The sequence below is a fragment of the Piliocolobus tephrosceles genome, chromosome 4 (genome assembly GCF_002776525.5).
Source record: "Piliocolobus tephrosceles isolate RC106 chromosome 4, ASM277652v3, whole genome shotgun sequence".
In the NCBI taxonomy this organism is placed as follows: domain Eukaryota; kingdom Metazoa; phylum Chordata; class Mammalia; order Primates; family Cercopithecidae; genus Piliocolobus; species Piliocolobus tephrosceles.
In genome coordinates, this window is record NC_045437.1 from 39,234,463 (window position 1) to 39,252,783 (window position 18,321).

Below are 18,321 nucleotides of genomic sequence, written 5' to 3' on the forward strand. Positions count from 1 at the left end.
GCTATAACAGCCTGGATTTTCAACTGGTACAGGGAGGAAAAATATTTTTGTAGCAACGTCTCAGAGAAAGTAGGCTTGTTTCCAAATGACACCCACATATACAGTTTTGAAAAATAAATTGTTTCCTTTGATTCCTCTTTCCAACTTTTATTTTTGATTCCGGGGTACATGTGCAGTTTTGTTACATGGGTAAATTGTGTGTCACACCCAGGTAATGAGCATAAATGCCATAGGTAGTTTTTCAATCCCCATCCTCTTCCCACCCTCCTCCCTCAAGTAAGCTCCAGTGTCAACTGTTTGCTTCTTTGTTCCCATATGTACTTAGTATTTAGCTCCCATTTATAAATGAGAATATGTGGTATTTGGGTTTTTGGTCCTGCATTAATTTGCTTATGATAATGGCCCCCAGTTCCATCCACATTACTACAAACGACATGATTTCATTTTTTGTTGGCTGCATAGTATTCCGTGGTGTATATGTACCACATTTTCACATCCAGTACATCATTGATGATCATTTAGGTAGATTCCATGTCTTAGCTATTGTGGATAGTGCTGCGATGAACATACACATGCATGTGTCTTTATGGCAGAACAATTTATATTCCTTTGGGTATGTACCCACGAATGGGATTGCCGGGTCAAATGGCAGTTCTGAGTTTTTTTGAGAAATCTTCAAAATGCTTTCTGCAACCGCTGAACTAATTTACATTTCCACCAGCAGTGTGTAAGTATTCCCCCTTCTCTGCAACCATGCCAGTATCTGTTATGTTTTGGCTTTTTAATAATATTCATTCTGACTGGCATGAGACAGTATCTTATCATAATTTTGATTTACATTTCTCTAATGATTAGTGATGTTGACCATTTTTTCATATGCTTGTTGGTCTTGCATATGTCTTCTTTTGTGAGGTGTCTGTTCATGTTCTTTGCCCATTTATTTAATGGAGTTGATTATTTTGTGCTTGTTGATTTAAGTTTCTTCTAGATTCTGGATATTACACCTTTGTTGGATGCAGTTTACAATATTTTCTCCTATTCTGTAGATTGTCTGTTGACTCTGCTGATAGTTTCTTTTGGTGTGCAGAAGCTCATTAGTTTAATTAGGTTCCACTTGTTCCATTATTCTCTCTACTTGAAAAGATTTTCCTCTGGCCTTTCAACGAATGGCTGATCTCCCTCCCTCAGACCTCAGCTTAAATATCTGCTATTCAACAATGTCTTTCTTGTTCAGTCTGTCTGATCCTGTGTCCTTGCTAGGTCCTCAATCGTTTACTTCCTTCCTATAGTAGTACAGCGTGTAGTGATCTTGTTTATTCACTTGTTCACATGACCATTATCTATCTCCTTCCCCTGGCATGTAAACACCATGAACACTAAGAGCATACCACCTTGTTTACCACTATATCCCCAAAGCCTGGAAAAATGCTTGCCTCAAATTAGTTACACACTATATGTTGAATGAATAAACATAAAGTCTACCTAAGTCCTTAAGTAGACTTTCTTAGTAATCCTACAAAATAAAGACAAATTAGTGAAATTATAACTTATAATTGCAATGCAAGATTACAATCCTCTGGTTGAATTTTATGGCTTTTCAAATTGAGGCCAGGAATGTTCAGCATGTAATCCTAACCATGCTGGTGAATTTGTAAAGTAGGCTGTTGAATGCCAGCTCTCAAATATCACTAACACCACCTGTTAAGACACTTAGTTTATTGCTTAATATAATATACACACCATCTATCTCCACAAGTTTCAGCAGTGTCATGAAAGGAATAGGGCAAGAACAGAATTTATTAACAATTGGAAATTTTGTGTAAGATGGAGGAAAAGTGAAAGGGAGGACTTCATTAGGATTCCATAAGAATTGACCAGCTTTTCTGGACTGCTGGAAATAAAAAGGTAAAGATGTTGGCACAAAGGATTCAAAGATCTTTCCAGCAATATAGACAGTAAGGTTTAGTTGTTTTGCTTTATTTTGTTTTGTCTGTTTTGGAGGAGATGAGGATTTAGGTAGTTTTGGTTCTCAGCGTCCAAGCAGTATAGGGCAGATGATTTTGGTTTCAGGGTGAAGGCTGGATCACAGTAACACCTTCTCAATTCCATGCTCCCACAACTAAACCAAACCAAGAGTTTAGGAACTAAATGGATTATCTTCTCCACTCCTTCAAAATGTACATTATAAAAACAAGTTTCTAGGAAAAAGCTACATATTTAATCTGATGAAGTAGGACAATTTTTAAATGGGAAAAAATATGAACTCCAATCAAATCACTTTGCTGCTCGTGAGAAACCCCTGAGGACAGCTATACTTACAAGAGATTGATAAGAATTCCATTCATACGTATTAATATTTCAGTTGATTTAGAAAAATACATATTAACTTAAAAATGGTTCTTTGCTTTTGTTAGGTATAGCAGTAAAGTATAAAATTTCCAATGAGATTTAATATGTGGATAAATAATCTGTTTAATAGGATATGTGTATTTTAGCACCTAATGAGGGGGGACCACATATTTTGAATTGCATAATCTATGCAGTAGAGAGTGGCTTTTGATTCAATTGCTCAATTGAATCAATTAAATAACATGTTTAACTGATTTCTTTTCTCTCCAATAAAAATAACCTTATTGGACTGAATATGCCAAAATTCCAATCAGATATTTTGAAGTTACTTGTAGACAGAAATCAGGATATTCAATAATCTTTGTCAAAAAAAACTCATAGGTTTTTACAAGCATCCATAAAGTCTCTCAGATTTGTATTTTTTAGATTTAACCACATGACCTAGCCATTTCTGAAGACAAAATTGATCAAATATTGAAATTTTATATGGTACACCTTAATAGAATTTGAGAGCTGGATAAGGTCTTCAAAGACATACGGTTCTACCAAACTCCTATTGGAAACTAGAGCTTATTAGAGATAAACAGGTTACAAGAGTCAGTCAGCTTGTGGTCAGACTTGAGACTGAGAATCCAACCTTCTGACGTTTGCTCACTGCATTCTGTTCAGGGTTCATGCTTTGACTTCCTGACAAATTGTAAAAGTAACATCTTTTAAAAATAATTGTTGCATTTTGGATAATCTAGGCTACTGATTCATTCAATATGTTTAGCTTGGAAATGGTTGGCTTTTTAGTTAATGGAATATTATTTCACAATAAAGTGAAATTGTCCTGTCTTTCTATCTTGGCTCAAAAGCCTCTTGAAAAACTTATTCTGGAGCAGCTAATCTTTTTAGTAGACTCATTGTCCTTTAACTATGATCCAGTGTGCTTAGGCACATATGAAGGAGTTTCTGTTAATTGGCTAATGACAGACACACAAGACTCGAAACTCATTCACAACTCTAATTTCAGCATCAGTGTCTGTACAGCATTCAGTTCCTTAGGGCATTAAAACAATCACAGATCAAACTATAACAACTTGATACTTTTGTAATAATTTATTTTATAAAGCTTTTTCAGCAGGTTGGAAATCATTGCATAATTCACTACAGAGCCCCTTTTACGAGAGTCAACAGGAGTGTAGTTGTGCCTATTTAAATTTATACTAGGCTCTGGGATTGAGTCATAGGATAGAGCATCAGATGCCACAGAAGCATTCTTCACACTCTTTGTGTCTCTGTGGCTTCACAAAAGGTGGAAGATTGTAATTCCTTCAAAAGGGAAGGAACAAACTTAGTAGCCTTGCATGCTATTTGACTGCATGTTTATAATGGTGCCTTAGGAGGAAAAAATTTTTGCCAATAGAAAAAAATAGATTTAGAAAAACATTCTAAATAACAAAATAATAATAATAAAACAGATTTTTCCTATTGGCAAAAATTTTAAACACTTGTGTAAAATGTGGAAGAATGAAGACGTCAGGGTAAGAATGTAATCTGGAACAACAACTTTAGAAAAAAATAAGAAGCTCTTGAAAGTTATACAAGTCCATTCCATATGACCCAGTAATTTCATTTCTAGACATACACTGTAGAAACATTTTATATCTCTGCAGGAGGAGAGTGTTGTATAAATTATTGGTGTTGTATAAATTTATAATTTATCAGTGTTGTATAAATTTATCTCAGTGTTATATAAATCTATAGTTTACTAAATTTTCCAGAGTTTGAGCACCTTCTTATTTCTGGTGGGTGAGGAAGGGTCACAAAAGTTCTTTCTTCTGTAAATTGCCTTTCAATTTTCTTTGCCTATTTTTAGCTGGGCTGTTTATCTTTGTCTTATGATTCAGGAAGTATTTGTTTTTTAAGTCTAACTTATTGAGTTATATTTATATACACTAAAATATATCTGTTTTAAGTGTAGAGTTGAATTATGAATATACACCTGTTTAACAAATGCCACACCCAGATAAGAAATATTTTCCTTATGGCAAAAGTTCCTTATGTCTATTGGTAACCAATCATACCTCTCCCCTCCTACCCTCGAGCCCCTGGAAACCACTGACCATTTTATTTCTCTGGAAATGTTTACTATTTTCCCCTGGGCCCTGACAATCTTCCAACAGAAGTTTTGCCACTATTTTCTCTTGATGGACAACTACTCTCAAGGCAAGAGCTAGACCTACCTCTCTGGGTTCTCTTTTCTTAGATTTTGCATCAGTCCTAGATCCCCTTATCAGCTGGCTTCCTGCTAAGTTTGACTGATGGGAGGCTAAAGCTCTCCTCAGGTGGCACCTTCTTTATGGCTCTAATTCTCACTGGGCTCCCATAACATTTTTCAATACTTAGTCAGATAGTTGGTAACTCCTTCTTAGTCTTCATTTTCTGTTTGCACAGAGTCGCAAAATCAATGAGAAGTAAGAGCTTAAGGACTTTTCACTTTTTTTCTGAGTATGCTTACAGTCACATGCATGCCTGTAGTGTTTTAGAATCCCAGAAATACCTTAGGGCTTTTCCAAAGCTCCTACAGAATTTTTGTGTAACTGATTTTTCTTTTTAGCTTCATAGTTTGTCTACTGTTTGCCTCAACAGTTATTCATGGCTTCAGTCAGACATGAAGTTAAGCAACTGCCTCAGAGAAGAGGCTTCTTGCACTGATAGCTCTGACTGAGGTCAAATAAAAACAGCCTTGCAAGTGGGCTATTAAGTAAACCATCAAACAAGACAGACAATTGCAATGCTCTGGCAAGGGTCTTTGAAGAGCCTCCAAACCGTTTCTACTTCCAGTTGCAGCCAGGCTGCCGGTTTTCACTCTGATGCAGACTGTCAGTTTTTAAGGCTACCACAGAGCTGGATGCTAGAAAGTGGAACTATTAAAACATCACAAAGCTTTCTGTTCTTATTGAGATTCTGCCACTTTCCCTGGGGTGGGCAGGGGGTGGGGGCGGGGAATGGACTTCATATTACTGCAAGCCTTTTGTTAGTTTTTAGAGTTCTGAAAGTTTTGATTTTAACAGGTTTTTGCCAATTTTCTCATTGCTTTTACAGAAGAGAGAATTTTCAAAAATCTTTAATCTGTTATTTTCACTAAAGTCCTACAGTCAGTTTTAAATTCCCCAACTGTCTTAAATTCCCCAACTGCCTTGATTCAGGTTAAAAAAAAATATTTAAATTTCCTCGATGATTGATAAGAAGAGTGTTTTTCCCTCCTCTTCTACATACAAATTATTATTCTGATTATGGTGACTAAAATCTCTAGTAAATAGTTGACTGTGCACCTGACATGAACTGAAGACTTAATACAGATTGAGTATGAAGTATGATTCCTTTGCAGTTACAAAAACAAGAATATAAAGGCTACTTTAAAATATTAATAGGAATTTTTTACATAGTTATTTATTCATTAGGAGCAAAACCTATCTGATGAAATTATGTCTTTGTCCTAAAAAAAGCCAGCATTCTAATTTCAATTGGCACTATTTTAATTAATGAGACTTCATAATAAATCATTTGTCAAAATTGTAAATATACTAAATTTCACACTGACGTATCTCTGAATTGCTTTAAATTAGATAATTTGTAATGTGATTCATCTTCTTCAGGCAGCACCTTTTGTGGCAGTGAAATGGATCCATACATCTTTTGTTTGCCTTTTTGCCCTGTTCTGACACTTAAAGCCATCACATAAGTTTCTTGGAAAACAAAAATAATTTCTTAAGAGTTTTTGGTTTTGTATACTTCCAACGACACCTCTGGGTAACCTAAATAACACTTGAAATGCGTTCTCCATTGTCTCACCCAATGTACTTGACATGGTCAAATTTATAAAACAGATCCTTATAAATGTGATGTATTTCAGCAAAATACACTCCATGAGGTATTTTATTGCAATTTATGAACAATTCTACAGATAGAAAAAGTTACACTTACAGTCATGTTACAGCCTCCCATCTGTAGACATCTGTAGATGTCTTTGATACTAGTGCTTTCTGAAAAATTCTGACACCAAATGTCACTCGGCTTAGTAGAGATGATTAAAAAAAAAAAAAAAAAGCAGGCTATCTGATTCAGCATTAATTTTCTATCGTTTTACTCTTGCTTGACATATCTCATTTAACCCTTTTTATCTGGGAGAGTTTTGTGAAATTAAGAATCTAGCTTCACATTGGAGGCCATGCTGGAAATATGGATGACATAAAAATTTGCTAATATTGTCAAACAATCAGTAACCACAAGAATGCAACTAGGTACAGAAGAGATATATTGCCATTTGACTTTTAAACCATGAAACTGTGTGATAATTCTGCAAAGTTATATTTTGTCAGCAAACAAGCTGAGTTGGCCGTTCCCATAGTCAAAGTGCCAGACAGCTCATGTACAAGGGAATAGAAACATTGAAAGAGATTTCTTCCGTTCGTTCCTTTCATAACCTTACATACCTGTTATGTATAGGTATATGTACAGAGGGAGAATACTTGAAATTACTTTTGGAAGATACGGGAACTTTTGGGTGAAAAGGGGCTACAGAATTTTGCCTGTAAAATCATGCTAATCTCTGTACAGAAATGTCTGACAATTCGGCAGCTGAAAGGCAGCAAAATCTCTAAGTGTCAGATGAAGCCTAACATCAAAGGAAAGGGCAAGAGTCTCAGGAGAGAGGTAAGCAATGAAAAAAACCACAATGTCGTTTAAAAATCTGTACTATCCCTGCCAGGTTAAATGTACTGAGAATTTATCAACCCTAAAACTATAGGAAATGTTTTCTTATTGAAGGCACCAGGGCCCTGGAAACATTCTCTCTTTCTCTAAATTTTCTCAATAAACTCCATAATTCTCTTACATAAGCTGTATGGAATCATAAATTTGTTTATCTAATAAATTACAAAGATGTCTAGCAGCACATCAGCATTAAGGGGTATCTTTTACTTGTTGTTCTCAGCTTTGGAGCTTTGGCAAAAACTCTGAAACAATTAAAAGTCTCAATGTACATACTGTTAAACATATATCTTACAACAGGCAGGGAATAATTACAGTGGTCCAGACAAGGAAAAATGGCAATTTGCACTAAGTTTTTGTTGATATAAATAGACTTGGACAGAAAGATATTATAGAATGAACATCTATTTTAAAACTAACTAGGTAATAAATATGATTTATGTGGGAGGGTGGGGAAAGATAAAAGTTGACCCCTAGATTTTGAACATGACAAAATGGATGAATAATGATCCCATTGATCATATACAAAATAATTGAAAAGGATTATATTTGATGTAACAAAATCATGAGACTGATATTGTACCTTTGAAGTTTGAGAGTATTTTCAGATATCTGATGGATAATATTAAGTATATAGTCCAATATGTGTCTGGAGTTCAGAAAAGAATTCTGGACTACAGAAAAAAATCCAAGAGCTATAAACAAATAGGTACATGGTAACTGAAGCCATTGTGAAAAATAAAACTTCCTGGCTGGGTGCAGTGGCTTACACCTGTAATCCCACCACATTGGGAGGCCGAGTTAGGCCAATCACTTGAGGTCAGAAGTTCATGACAAGCCCAGCCAACATGGTGAAAAGCCATCTCTACTAAAACTACAAAAATTAGCCAGGTGTGGTGGTGCCTACCTTTAATCCCAGCTACTCTGGTGACAGAGACACGATCTTGAACCCTGGAGGCAGATGTTGCAGGGAGCCAAGATGGTGCCACTGCACTCCAACCTGGGCAACGAAGCGAGACTCTGTCTCAAAAAACAAACAAACAAAAGATGAGATTTTCTAATATAAAAGTAAAGAGTATGAAAAGAGAAACGATCTACAAATGAAATTCAAATAATTCCAGTAATTAATGGCCAATATTGAGCGGTGACAATGTGCTAGCAGCCCTCACTCTCAGCACCTCCTCCGCCTCCACATCCACTCTGGCAGAGCTTGAGGAGCCCTTCAGCCCGCCACCGCACCGTGGGAGCCTCTCTCTGGGGTGGCTGAGGCAGGAGCCGCCTCCCTCTGCTTGCCAGGGCGGGTGGGTGGAGGGACAGGCGCCTGCGGGAACCCGGGCTGCCCACGGCACTGGGGGGGCCAGTGTGAGTTCTCGCGGGCACGGATGCAGGCTCAGAGGGCCAGCACACGGAGTGGCCGGCAGGGCGTCACTGGCCCAGGACAGAGAGGGGCTTAGCACCTGGGTCAGCAGCTGCGGAAGTTGCGCTGGGTCCCCCAGAAGTACCTGCCAGCCAGCGCTGCACTCAAATTCTCTCAGGGTTTAGCTGCCTCCGGGCGGGGCAGGGCTTGGGACCTGCAGCCCGCCGTGTCTGAGCTTCCCCACTGCGGTGGGCTCCACCACTGCTGGAGCGATGGGCGCTGCCCCCTGCTCCATGGAGCCTGGTCCATCAACAGCCCAAGGGCTGAGGAGTGCAGGCGTGGCTCCAGACTGGTGGGCAGGTCTGCCTGCAGCCCCTGTGTGGGATCCACTAGCTGAAGCCAGCTGGGATCCTGAGCCAGATGGGAACCTGGAGAACTTTTATGTCTAGCTAGAGGATCGTAAATATACCAATCAGCAGTCTGTGTCTAGTTCAGGGTTTGTAAATACACCAATCAGTACTCTATGTCTAGCTCAAGGTTTGTAAATACACTAATGGGTACTCTGTATTTAGCTAACTCTGTATCTAGCTAAGGCAGTGGGGACTTGGAGAACTGTTCCACCTAGCACTCTGTGTCCAGCTCAAGGATTGTATGTGCACCAATCAGCACTCTGTGTCTAGCTCGGGGTTTGTAAACACACCAATCAGTACTCTGTGTCTAGCTCAAGGTTTGTAAATACACCAATTGGTACTCTGTATCTAGCTAATCTAGTGGGGACTTGGATAACTTTTCAGTCTAGCACTCTGTGTCCAGCTCAAGGATTGTAAACTCATCAATCAGCACTCTGTCAAAACGGACCAATCAGCTCTATGTGAAACAGACCAGTTAGCTCTCTGTAAAATGGACCAATCCACAGGATGTGGGTGGGGTCAGATAAGAGAATAAAAGTAGGCTGCGGGAGCCAGCCAGCCGCAACCTGCTCTGTCCGCTTCTGCACCGTGGAAACGTTGTTCTTTCGCTCTTTGCAGTAAATCTTGCTGCTGTTCATTCTTAGTGTCCACACTGCCTTAATGAGGTGTAACACTCAGCGCAAAGGTCTGCAGCTTCACTAATGAAGGCAAGGAGACCACAAACCCATGGGAAAGAGGGAAGAATGAACAACTCCAGACGCGCTGCTTTTAGGAGCTTTAACACTCACCAGAAAGGTCTGCAGCTTTACTCCTGACAGCGAGACCACGAACCCACCGGAAGGAAGAAGTTCCAGACACATCTGAACCTCTGAAGGAACAAACTCCCGTCACACCATGTTTAAGAACTGTAACATTCAACCGCGAGGATTCGTGGCTTCATTCATGAAGTCAGTGAGACCAAGAACCCACTAGTTCTGGACACAATATGAAGAGAATATGCCCCCAGTGAACACAAGAGAGTAATTGCCAAAGAGGTAGGAAAGGAAACCAGAAAGATGTATTATTTCAGTAACCAATAAAGAGATCATTTAAATAATTGGGGCGTATTCAATCATGTCAGATTGTGCTGAGATACTTACAAAGAATTTTAAGTCTCCATTGCATTTGGTAGCATGGAAGTGGTTGGTTACTTTAGCCAGTCAGGTTGGAACAGATTAAGGAGTGAGTGGAGAGTTGAGGAAATAGCAACTGCAAGTAGATACAACTCTCTTGAAAGACATGCCAGGAAATGAGAGAAAACTAAGATAACAGAGGGAAGAAGTGGTGGGGTAAAATGTGTTTTTTAAAGAGTTGAATGGATCTGAGGATATTTAATTGCTGCCAGTAAGAATATCATTGAGAAATACAACAGGGTTACTATAACAATGCAGTGCATATTTCGAATAGGTAGAAGATGTTTTGAATATTGTCACAACAAAGAAATAATAAATTTTGAAAGTGATGGATATGGTAACTACCCCAATTTGGTCATTATACTATGTGTATATGCATTGAAACATCACAGTGTATCCAATAAATATATATAATTATTATGTGTTAATTATAAATAAAATAAAGTGTTAATTCTCAAAGAGGACCAGTATAACCAACAGGGTAAAGTCTTTTGAAAGACAGAAGATTAGAAGAGAAAGAAAAAGAGGAGGGAAGGAAGGAAGGAGAAAGAAGAAAGAAAGGAGAGAGAGAGAAAGAAAGGAGGGAAGGAAGGCGGTTTTAGACAGGATATGGGAAAGAGGAAGACCTCAAATATAACCAAAGAGAAGAAAAAGAGAATGGGTATGTGTTATGGCTAATTTCATTTGTCTACTTCCCTGGATCACAAGATGCCCAGATATTTGATTAAACAATATTTCAGGTGTGTCTGTGAGGGTATTTCTAGAAGAGATTCATGTTTGAATCAGTATGCTGAGTAAAGCAGATATCCCTCTTCCCTCTACATGTGGATAGGCATCATCCAATCCACTGAGGCACAAAGGTAGAGGAAGAGAGAATTTTCTTTCTACACCTGACTGCTTGAACTGCTACATCAGCCTTCTCTTGCCCTTAGACTGGGCCTTACACCATCAGCACTACCAATTGTCGAATTTTCGGACTCCTACCAAAGCTACACCATTGGCTTTTCCGTGTGTGTGTGTAACATATACATGAAGAGAGAGAAAGAGAGACAGAGAATGAACCAAAGGGGAAAAATACAAATAAGAATGAATGCTGACATCATATGAGAAATAATGCATCCTACAAGACAAACAGTATTTTTAAAGAGCTAAATTTTTTTTAAGTCACTGCTAACCTAAAATTCTATATTCAGTAGAATAGCCTTCAAATATAAAGGTGAAGTAAAAACATTTTCAGAGTAACAAAGCTGATAAGACATCATTGCCAGCAGATTGGAGCTATAAAAATTGGTGAAGGGAGTACTTCAGCTTTAAGTTAGGATACTAGATACAAACACAGGTCTACAGAAAGAACAGAAGAGCATTGGAAATGGCAAGTATGAAATACTTTAGTTATTAATTTCTTTAAAAAAATTAGCTACTTAAAGCAAAAATAATAATAATCCATTATGTAGTTTGTAATATGCATAGAAGTAAAACATATGAAACAAGTAGCACAAAAACCAAACATTAGATATATTCCAGATGAGTTATTAACAAATATTTAAACTAAAATTCTAAAGGCTTCAGAAACATATATAGGAGAACATAATTTATGAACTGGAGTAGTAATATATTTTTTGAATGAGAAAAAAGAACAAAACAAAGGAGAATGATTGGTAAGCTCAAATATACTGAATTGAGTAGGATAGGGCACTATAAACAAAAATGAAAGAAAAATGATAAACCGGGAAAAGATATTTATCCACAAATTGCAAATAATTAGTACTTAGATTACTATATAAAGAATAATGATCAAGTCGATAAGTAATAAAAGAGTGATCCAAAGCAAATAAAATGACCAAAAGGTCAATATCATTCATGGGGAGGAAACTAAAAGTATTAATAAATATATTAAACACAACTCAAACTTAAAGAATTCTGGACAATTATCACTAAAACAATCATATGACACCAAGTTCATGTTCATTCAACTGACAAAAAATTTGGAAGTCTGGCAATAAGGCTATTTTACTTCTTTTATGCTGCTGATGAGCGTGAATTGGTACATGCTTTTTGGTAAACGATTTGGCATTAGCTGATAAAGTTGAAAATGCATTTTTCCTATGACCACGTAAGTTTCTTCCTGGAAACTTTAACACAGATAGGCATAAGGGACATGGATGAGAATATTCACATCTTTGTTGATAACAGCAAAAACCGGAACAACCAAAATTCTGACTAATCAAAAAAGAAATAAATATATTTTATATATTTGTATAAGGGGATAATTCACAATAATTAAACAACAAATAATAACAGCAATTTAAAATAAGCACAAAAATGAAGTTTCAAGATGATAAATTCAGAATACTACTTACATAAGCTTAAAACAAAACAAAACTGTTTATGAACCCACACCTATGCATATTTATGCATTATATGAGGTGGGCAGATGTCTCACAATGATAGATAATTATAATCCACGAGGTTTTACTACTTTTGATGACAGAAACTAGTCTACTCCATCCTTGATTCTCAATACAGAACATGCAGTAGGGGCTTCATAAATAATTGATAAATAAATTAATGATAAAATTCATGTTTCATGACTCTCAACTCCAATTCTCATCATATTTATGTAATACTAGGTAAGGTTTTTGTAAACATGCAATATATGTTGAAAGAGAAGAGTTAGCTTGTCTTCAGAGTAGCTGAAAACAAATACCAAAAAACTTTGCTAATTTTAGCTTTTTAAAAAAATCTCAAAAATTTTGGGAAACACAGTAGCATTCCTACTCAAAGGACCATATATTTGAAATATGGTTCTTCAAATAACTATGGTTCCATGTACTAACAGGAAAAAGAATGTCAAACTCTCAGGCTACATTTATATATAATTCCAACATCTTTTCTTTTCTCATGAATGTCTGAAATTACGTTGTTCTCCAGATGCCAGTGGCAAGACCAGCTCTGACCCATCAATAGTTTACTAAAGACAAGCCCAAATTGTCACAAATCCAGAAAGACAAAACTCACTGTAACATCACTATATTCTTCATTGAGATTATGATCATTGTAAAGCAAATTCATCTAATAGCAATTTTCCACCTTTTTTATTATGCTACACCTCATATGTAAATATGTACAATAGCAATTCCATGGGTACACCTAGCAAGAGGCATCATTCAATATACCCTCCAACTCACATTTCAGTTTCTCAAAAACTTTTATCCCAAGCAAAAAAACACATACTGTCTAGTGTGTCCTCCATTCTCTATCTCCTCCACTTACGTCATTGGACATCTGTCCTTGGTCTTTTAATTTGTGTCAGTCTAGGACAGAAACACTATGTGGGCACAGAAAAAGTCCATTACTGTTTTACATTTATCTCTTCTCATCTGGGAAGTTGAGATACACAGGTATGTGACAAAGGAGTTTTGGAAAGAAAAACATTAGAAGCTAGGAGATGTAATTTATGCATTATCCAAAATCTATTTTATTCCAACAGTAATTTAACTGTCTAAATCCACATTCACCTATGAAATTGTTTCATAGGTGAGTGTATGTATTACAGTGGAAAAAAGGCAAAGAACCACAGTTAGGTAAATCTCAACTGCCCAGAAAAAGCAAGCCCAACTGGAAAATGTTTTTCCTCCATCACAAAGTCAAATTGTAAGCTTATTACATAGGCTACCAATAACTGTCTGCTGTCCCCCTAAATTATATAATTACCCTTTTAATTCCTACAAAATAAAGTTCATAGCTAATAGAATAACAGTGGTCTTTCTCTCAAACCATAGTCCAGAACTTAGTGTGCCCTTCTAATCTACAAGATGAGTGTGATGGTTAATATTGAGTGTCAACTTGATTGGATGGAAGGATGCAAAGTATTGATCCTGGGTATGTCAGAGAGGGTGTTGCCAAAGGAGATTAACATTTGAGTCAGTGGACTAGGAAAGGCAGACTCACCCTCAATCTGGGTGGTTACAAGCTAATGAACTGCCAGCTCAGCTTGAATAAAAGCAGAAGAACATAGAAGGACTAGACTGGCTAAGACTTCTGGCCCCCATCTTTCTCCCGTGCTGGATGCTTCCTGCCATTGAACATTGGACTCCGAGTTCTTCAGCTTTTGGACTCTTGGACCTATGCTAATGGTTTGCCAGAGGCTCTCAGGCCTTTGGCCACAGACTGAAGGGTGCACTGTCAGTGTCCCTACTTTGGAGGTTTTGAGACTCGGACTGGTTTCCTTGCTCCTCAGCTTGCAGATGGCCTATTGTGGGACTTCACCTTGTGATCATGTGAGTCAATACACCTTAATAAACTCCCTTTCATATATACCTCTATACTATTAGCCCTGTCCCTCTAGAGAACCCTGACTAACACAATGAGTATGGATATGCCCACAAGAGCTCCCTGGCCAGTATCGGTAGGGTAGAAGTATACAGTCATCATTAGACTCTGAGGCTTAACCAAGCTAAACATGGTAATCTAGTACCCACGGTCCAGCTTCTTTGCTATGGTGGCCTCGTTAGGGATAAGAAGTGACTTGAGGAATGGAAAGAGAGCTAAGTTGTCAGTGGATTTAACAATATCATTTTCACTTGCAGTATGCTGATTTCCAGGGCCAGTTCTTCAGAATCTGCTTTTTCTCCTGAAATCAGGCCATACGAAAAAGAAGATGTTGTCTCCTGGCACAGATCATTCACCCTGCCTGGTCCTCAGTCAAGTTTCCAGCAGCCTGGGATGTCTGAAGAATGCCAAGCCTAAGAGTCAATGCCCAGAGATGACCAACATACGTTCTACAGTAATACGTGGGGAAAGAGGATGAAAACGTTTTCTGTGTGAAAAGGACAAATAACAGTTAATTTCTACTGGAAAAGTAAACAAAAACCATAATTAAAATTGCTCAAAAGTAAATTCTGATGCATGGCTTTGCTCTCCTGATGCGTGTTCCAAAGCCTTCAAACCCATAGCATATAGCACCTTTTCTGTAATCCTTTACCCACCTTTAACCAGTACCCATCAGGGGACACAGTTACCCACTGCTCTGGACCAAATCATCACCCATCTTTCGAACACTGTGATGTAATTGCATGATAGTCAGCTTACCAATGTGTTTGAGTATGCAATGGGATTGCAAACTGACCAAAGATTTTGTAAAGAATATGAGGTTGGTAAGGACCATATCAGTTTTAAAGGTGAACCATGGACCCCCATCACCAGAGCCAAATGAGAGCCCTTTAGTTCAAGCTGTATGTAAATAGAATGTACAAAAAACTGCTTCTCTTTGACATTTGGTCTGTATTTTTCCGATGGCAGCATTGTTCTTGTCAGACTGGTGTCGACTGCCAACTTTTTTTTTTTTTTTTTAACCAAAAACACCTTTATTTTCGTCTCCAAAGAAGAAGCTCTTTTCTTCTTTTTCCAGGATAATTATGATTAACTTACAAAAATGGGTACACATCTTCAAAGCACTTCCCTTTAACGGGAAACTTAGCTTTATGGGATTTAAACATTAGAAGGTGGGAAAAAAAAAATCCATTTTCTTGTCATTAAAAGACAAAACAGAATCTAGCGTAAGTCAAGGCAACTCATTCACACTTCAGGTCCTTCTCCTCCAGGAACCAGCATTGTTATATTATTTCCATTTAGCAAAATCTGATCTAATTTAGTAATCCTTCTTCCTTCTGGTGTGATTTCAAACTCAGTGACATCTTCCAGTACCATATTGACAAAGTCATCAAATCCTAGAAGAGTACCAACAATTTCCTTATCACTCTTCATCACAATGTGAATTCTTGATCCTATACATTTGTCCACAAGCTCTAACGGCAGCAGCTGTGACGGGTTGGTAGTAGCGTTAGCCGCCATGGCTACGCCGGCACTGCCAACTTGTAAACAAAATATAAGCTTAGTTTGAGCTGATTATGGGCAACATGATAACCTCATTTATTCAGACAATCTACCCAAATCACAGACAGTTCTTTAACTGGCCACTTTTAAGAAAACACTTGCCAAATAATGGGCTTGTTAAACAGCAAATGTCAATAACAGATTTCTAATGTGACTAACAGGCTCTCACTGAAACTGAAACAAATGTCTGAATCCAATGGAATGTTAATCTAATATGAATATGCTTATGCTAGCAAACACTAAAGCTAGATGAAAAGCATGACATAGTTTTAAAAACAGTAACCTCATATAAATATTCTAGAAAATTTTAAAATGTAGATGGATGATATTTTTTAAATGGTAAGCTATGCATATTTTTACATATATATGCAAAACATTGTACAATTCAAATGTATTTTAAATCTCAATCTATTTCAGGGTCACAGTGTTTTGATTAGTAACTATCAAACCCAGCCCAGAGAAATTTGAAAGAATTGGTTTAGCTGGGGGTGGTGTCTCACATCTCTAATCCCAGTACTTTGGAAAGCCAAGGCTGGAGGATCAGTTGGACCCAAAATTTCAAGGCCAGCCTAAGCAACATAGTGAGACCCTGTTTCTCCAAAAACAAAAATGTTTAAAAAAATAGCCAGGCACAGTGGGGTGTACTTGTAGTCCCAGCTACTCAGGAAACAGAGATGGGAGAATCACTTGAGCTCAGGAGGTGAAGGCTGCAGTGTTGCCCATCACTGCACTCCAGCATGGGCAACAGAGTGAGACTCTATCTCAAAAACAAAATAAAATAAAATAAAATAAAGAATTGGTTGAACTTTCCAGATTTACAGATATTTCTGATAGGTGTTTGGATTGAACTTGGTTAAAGAAGAAATGGTTAAAGAAGACCAGGGATACAGACACAGCAATCCAGCAGCAGCTAAAGTAAAAAAGTTTGGAGCTAGACAGATAAGAACTAGAATTCTAGCTCCTATACTTACCAGCTGTAATATTTTAGACATGTTACTTAACCATTCTAAACCTCTATTTTCTTTATCTGCAAAAAAGTAGTGAAAACACCTGAGTCACTGGGTTGTTTTAAGGATTAAATTCAATACCATTTGTAAACTTGTAACCCAGAGTCTGAGCCATAGCAAGTGGCAGGAAATGGGCACTTCCATTGCTTTGCATACATACTTCCCATGGACTCTCTTACTGGAAGATATTCCCAGATGCCTGCTATATTCTGTGAACTCTAACCCTAGAAAAATAAAATATCTTCTTCTATAGTACTTTCATATTCTTCATCAAGGTTAAGTTTCATTCATATTTTGCCACCATACTAAAATATTCCCAGTTTAAGAATGTTTCTTCTACACAGTTCTTGGCCTCCTACCACTCAATAGTTCTTTACGAGATAAGGTACTTGATTCCATTCATTTCTTAAATTTCCTTTTTTTTTTTCAAGAAACCTCACGCATAATATTTACCTGGCAGGAGGGATCCCATGATCACAAAGGTGGTTTTCTCAGAGTGAGACTTAACCATTGCCTCCGAGGTGCTGATTCCTGATATTTCCCCAAATGTGAGATGCTCGACTGCATACTTTATGGTAGTGGGGGCCTGAGTTTGCACTCTCCCCTAATGTTTTTGATATAAAAAAAAAAAAGAAACTTCATGTCCTCAAATCTTTGGGGATTCCGAAAATATCTATTTACTAATTGCATGCTATTATTTTTATTCAAAACCTTTCAGACAAAGATTGATTGAGGAAGTTAACTTTTTCTGGGATAATGTTAGGTTATCTTGACCTTGAATTCAACTTCAGCTAATTTGTTTCTTTTTTTTTTTTTTTTTCTTTACTACAGAGTCTTATCATTAATCCCATATCCCATTAAAAACTGTTTTGATCACCAGTCAGCCTGCCTAATCTAATGTTTTGGAAAAGATATTCTGCTCTCTGTTCTGGAAGACTTATTTTCCTACATTTGGTCAGGAAAAAAAAAAAAAAATGTCAAAGGTTTGAGAGATTGAGAAAAATGCTGAATGAAACCCTAGGTCCACATTGCGGTTCTGACAGTCTGGTTATTTTTTGGGTGTCAACATTTTTTGCTGACTCCTCCCTCCATTTCACTCTTGGTTCACTGTCTTTGAAAAAGTAATCAGAATCCCACCTTGTGCCATAAGCAAGGCTCACTGTGTTGGATTTTGACCTTTGGGAAAGAGTTTTGTTATCTAGTCTTGGACATGGAGTTGTCCAAGACTTTTGAAAGATCATCTTAAATGGGAGTGAGCATTTCTGACCCTTAGGAAGGAAAAACAACTTTAGATATCTTGGTAAATGGGAACAAGCATAAGGTTGAGATGAAGGAGGAATGCTTCCCTGAACACAGTGCAGATTGTTTCTACC

At 37.5% G+C, this 18,321-nt stretch overlaps 1 protein-coding gene and 1 non-coding gene across 2 annotated transcripts; one reads left to right on the forward strand and one right to left on the reverse strand.

Annotated features, from left to right (window-relative positions):
• Positions 1-15,381: 15,381 nt before the first annotated feature.
• LOC111545578 (U6 snRNA-associated Sm-like protein LSm5) lies at positions 15,382-15,911 on the reverse strand. Its single transcript, XM_023216572.2, has one exon. It carries the CDS (start codon positions 15,897-15,899, stop codon positions 15,624-15,626), a length of 276 nt encoding a protein of 91 aa, XP_023072340.1. The 5' UTR covers positions 15,900-15,911; the 3' UTR covers positions 15,382-15,623.
• Positions 15,912-17,393: 1,482 nt separating this feature from the next.
• On the forward strand, positions 17,394-17,555 carry LOC111545615. Its single transcript, XR_002732508.1, has one exon. It is a non-coding gene; the product is annotated as a U1 spliceosomal RNA (small nuclear RNA).
• The last annotated feature ends 766 nt before the right edge of the window (positions 17,556-18,321 follow it).

Coding starts and splice junctions, on each gene's coding strand:
- LOC111545578 (XM_023216572.2), bottom strand. CDS start 15,899: ATGGCGGCTAACGCTACTACCAACCCGTCACAGCTGCTGCCGTTAGAG.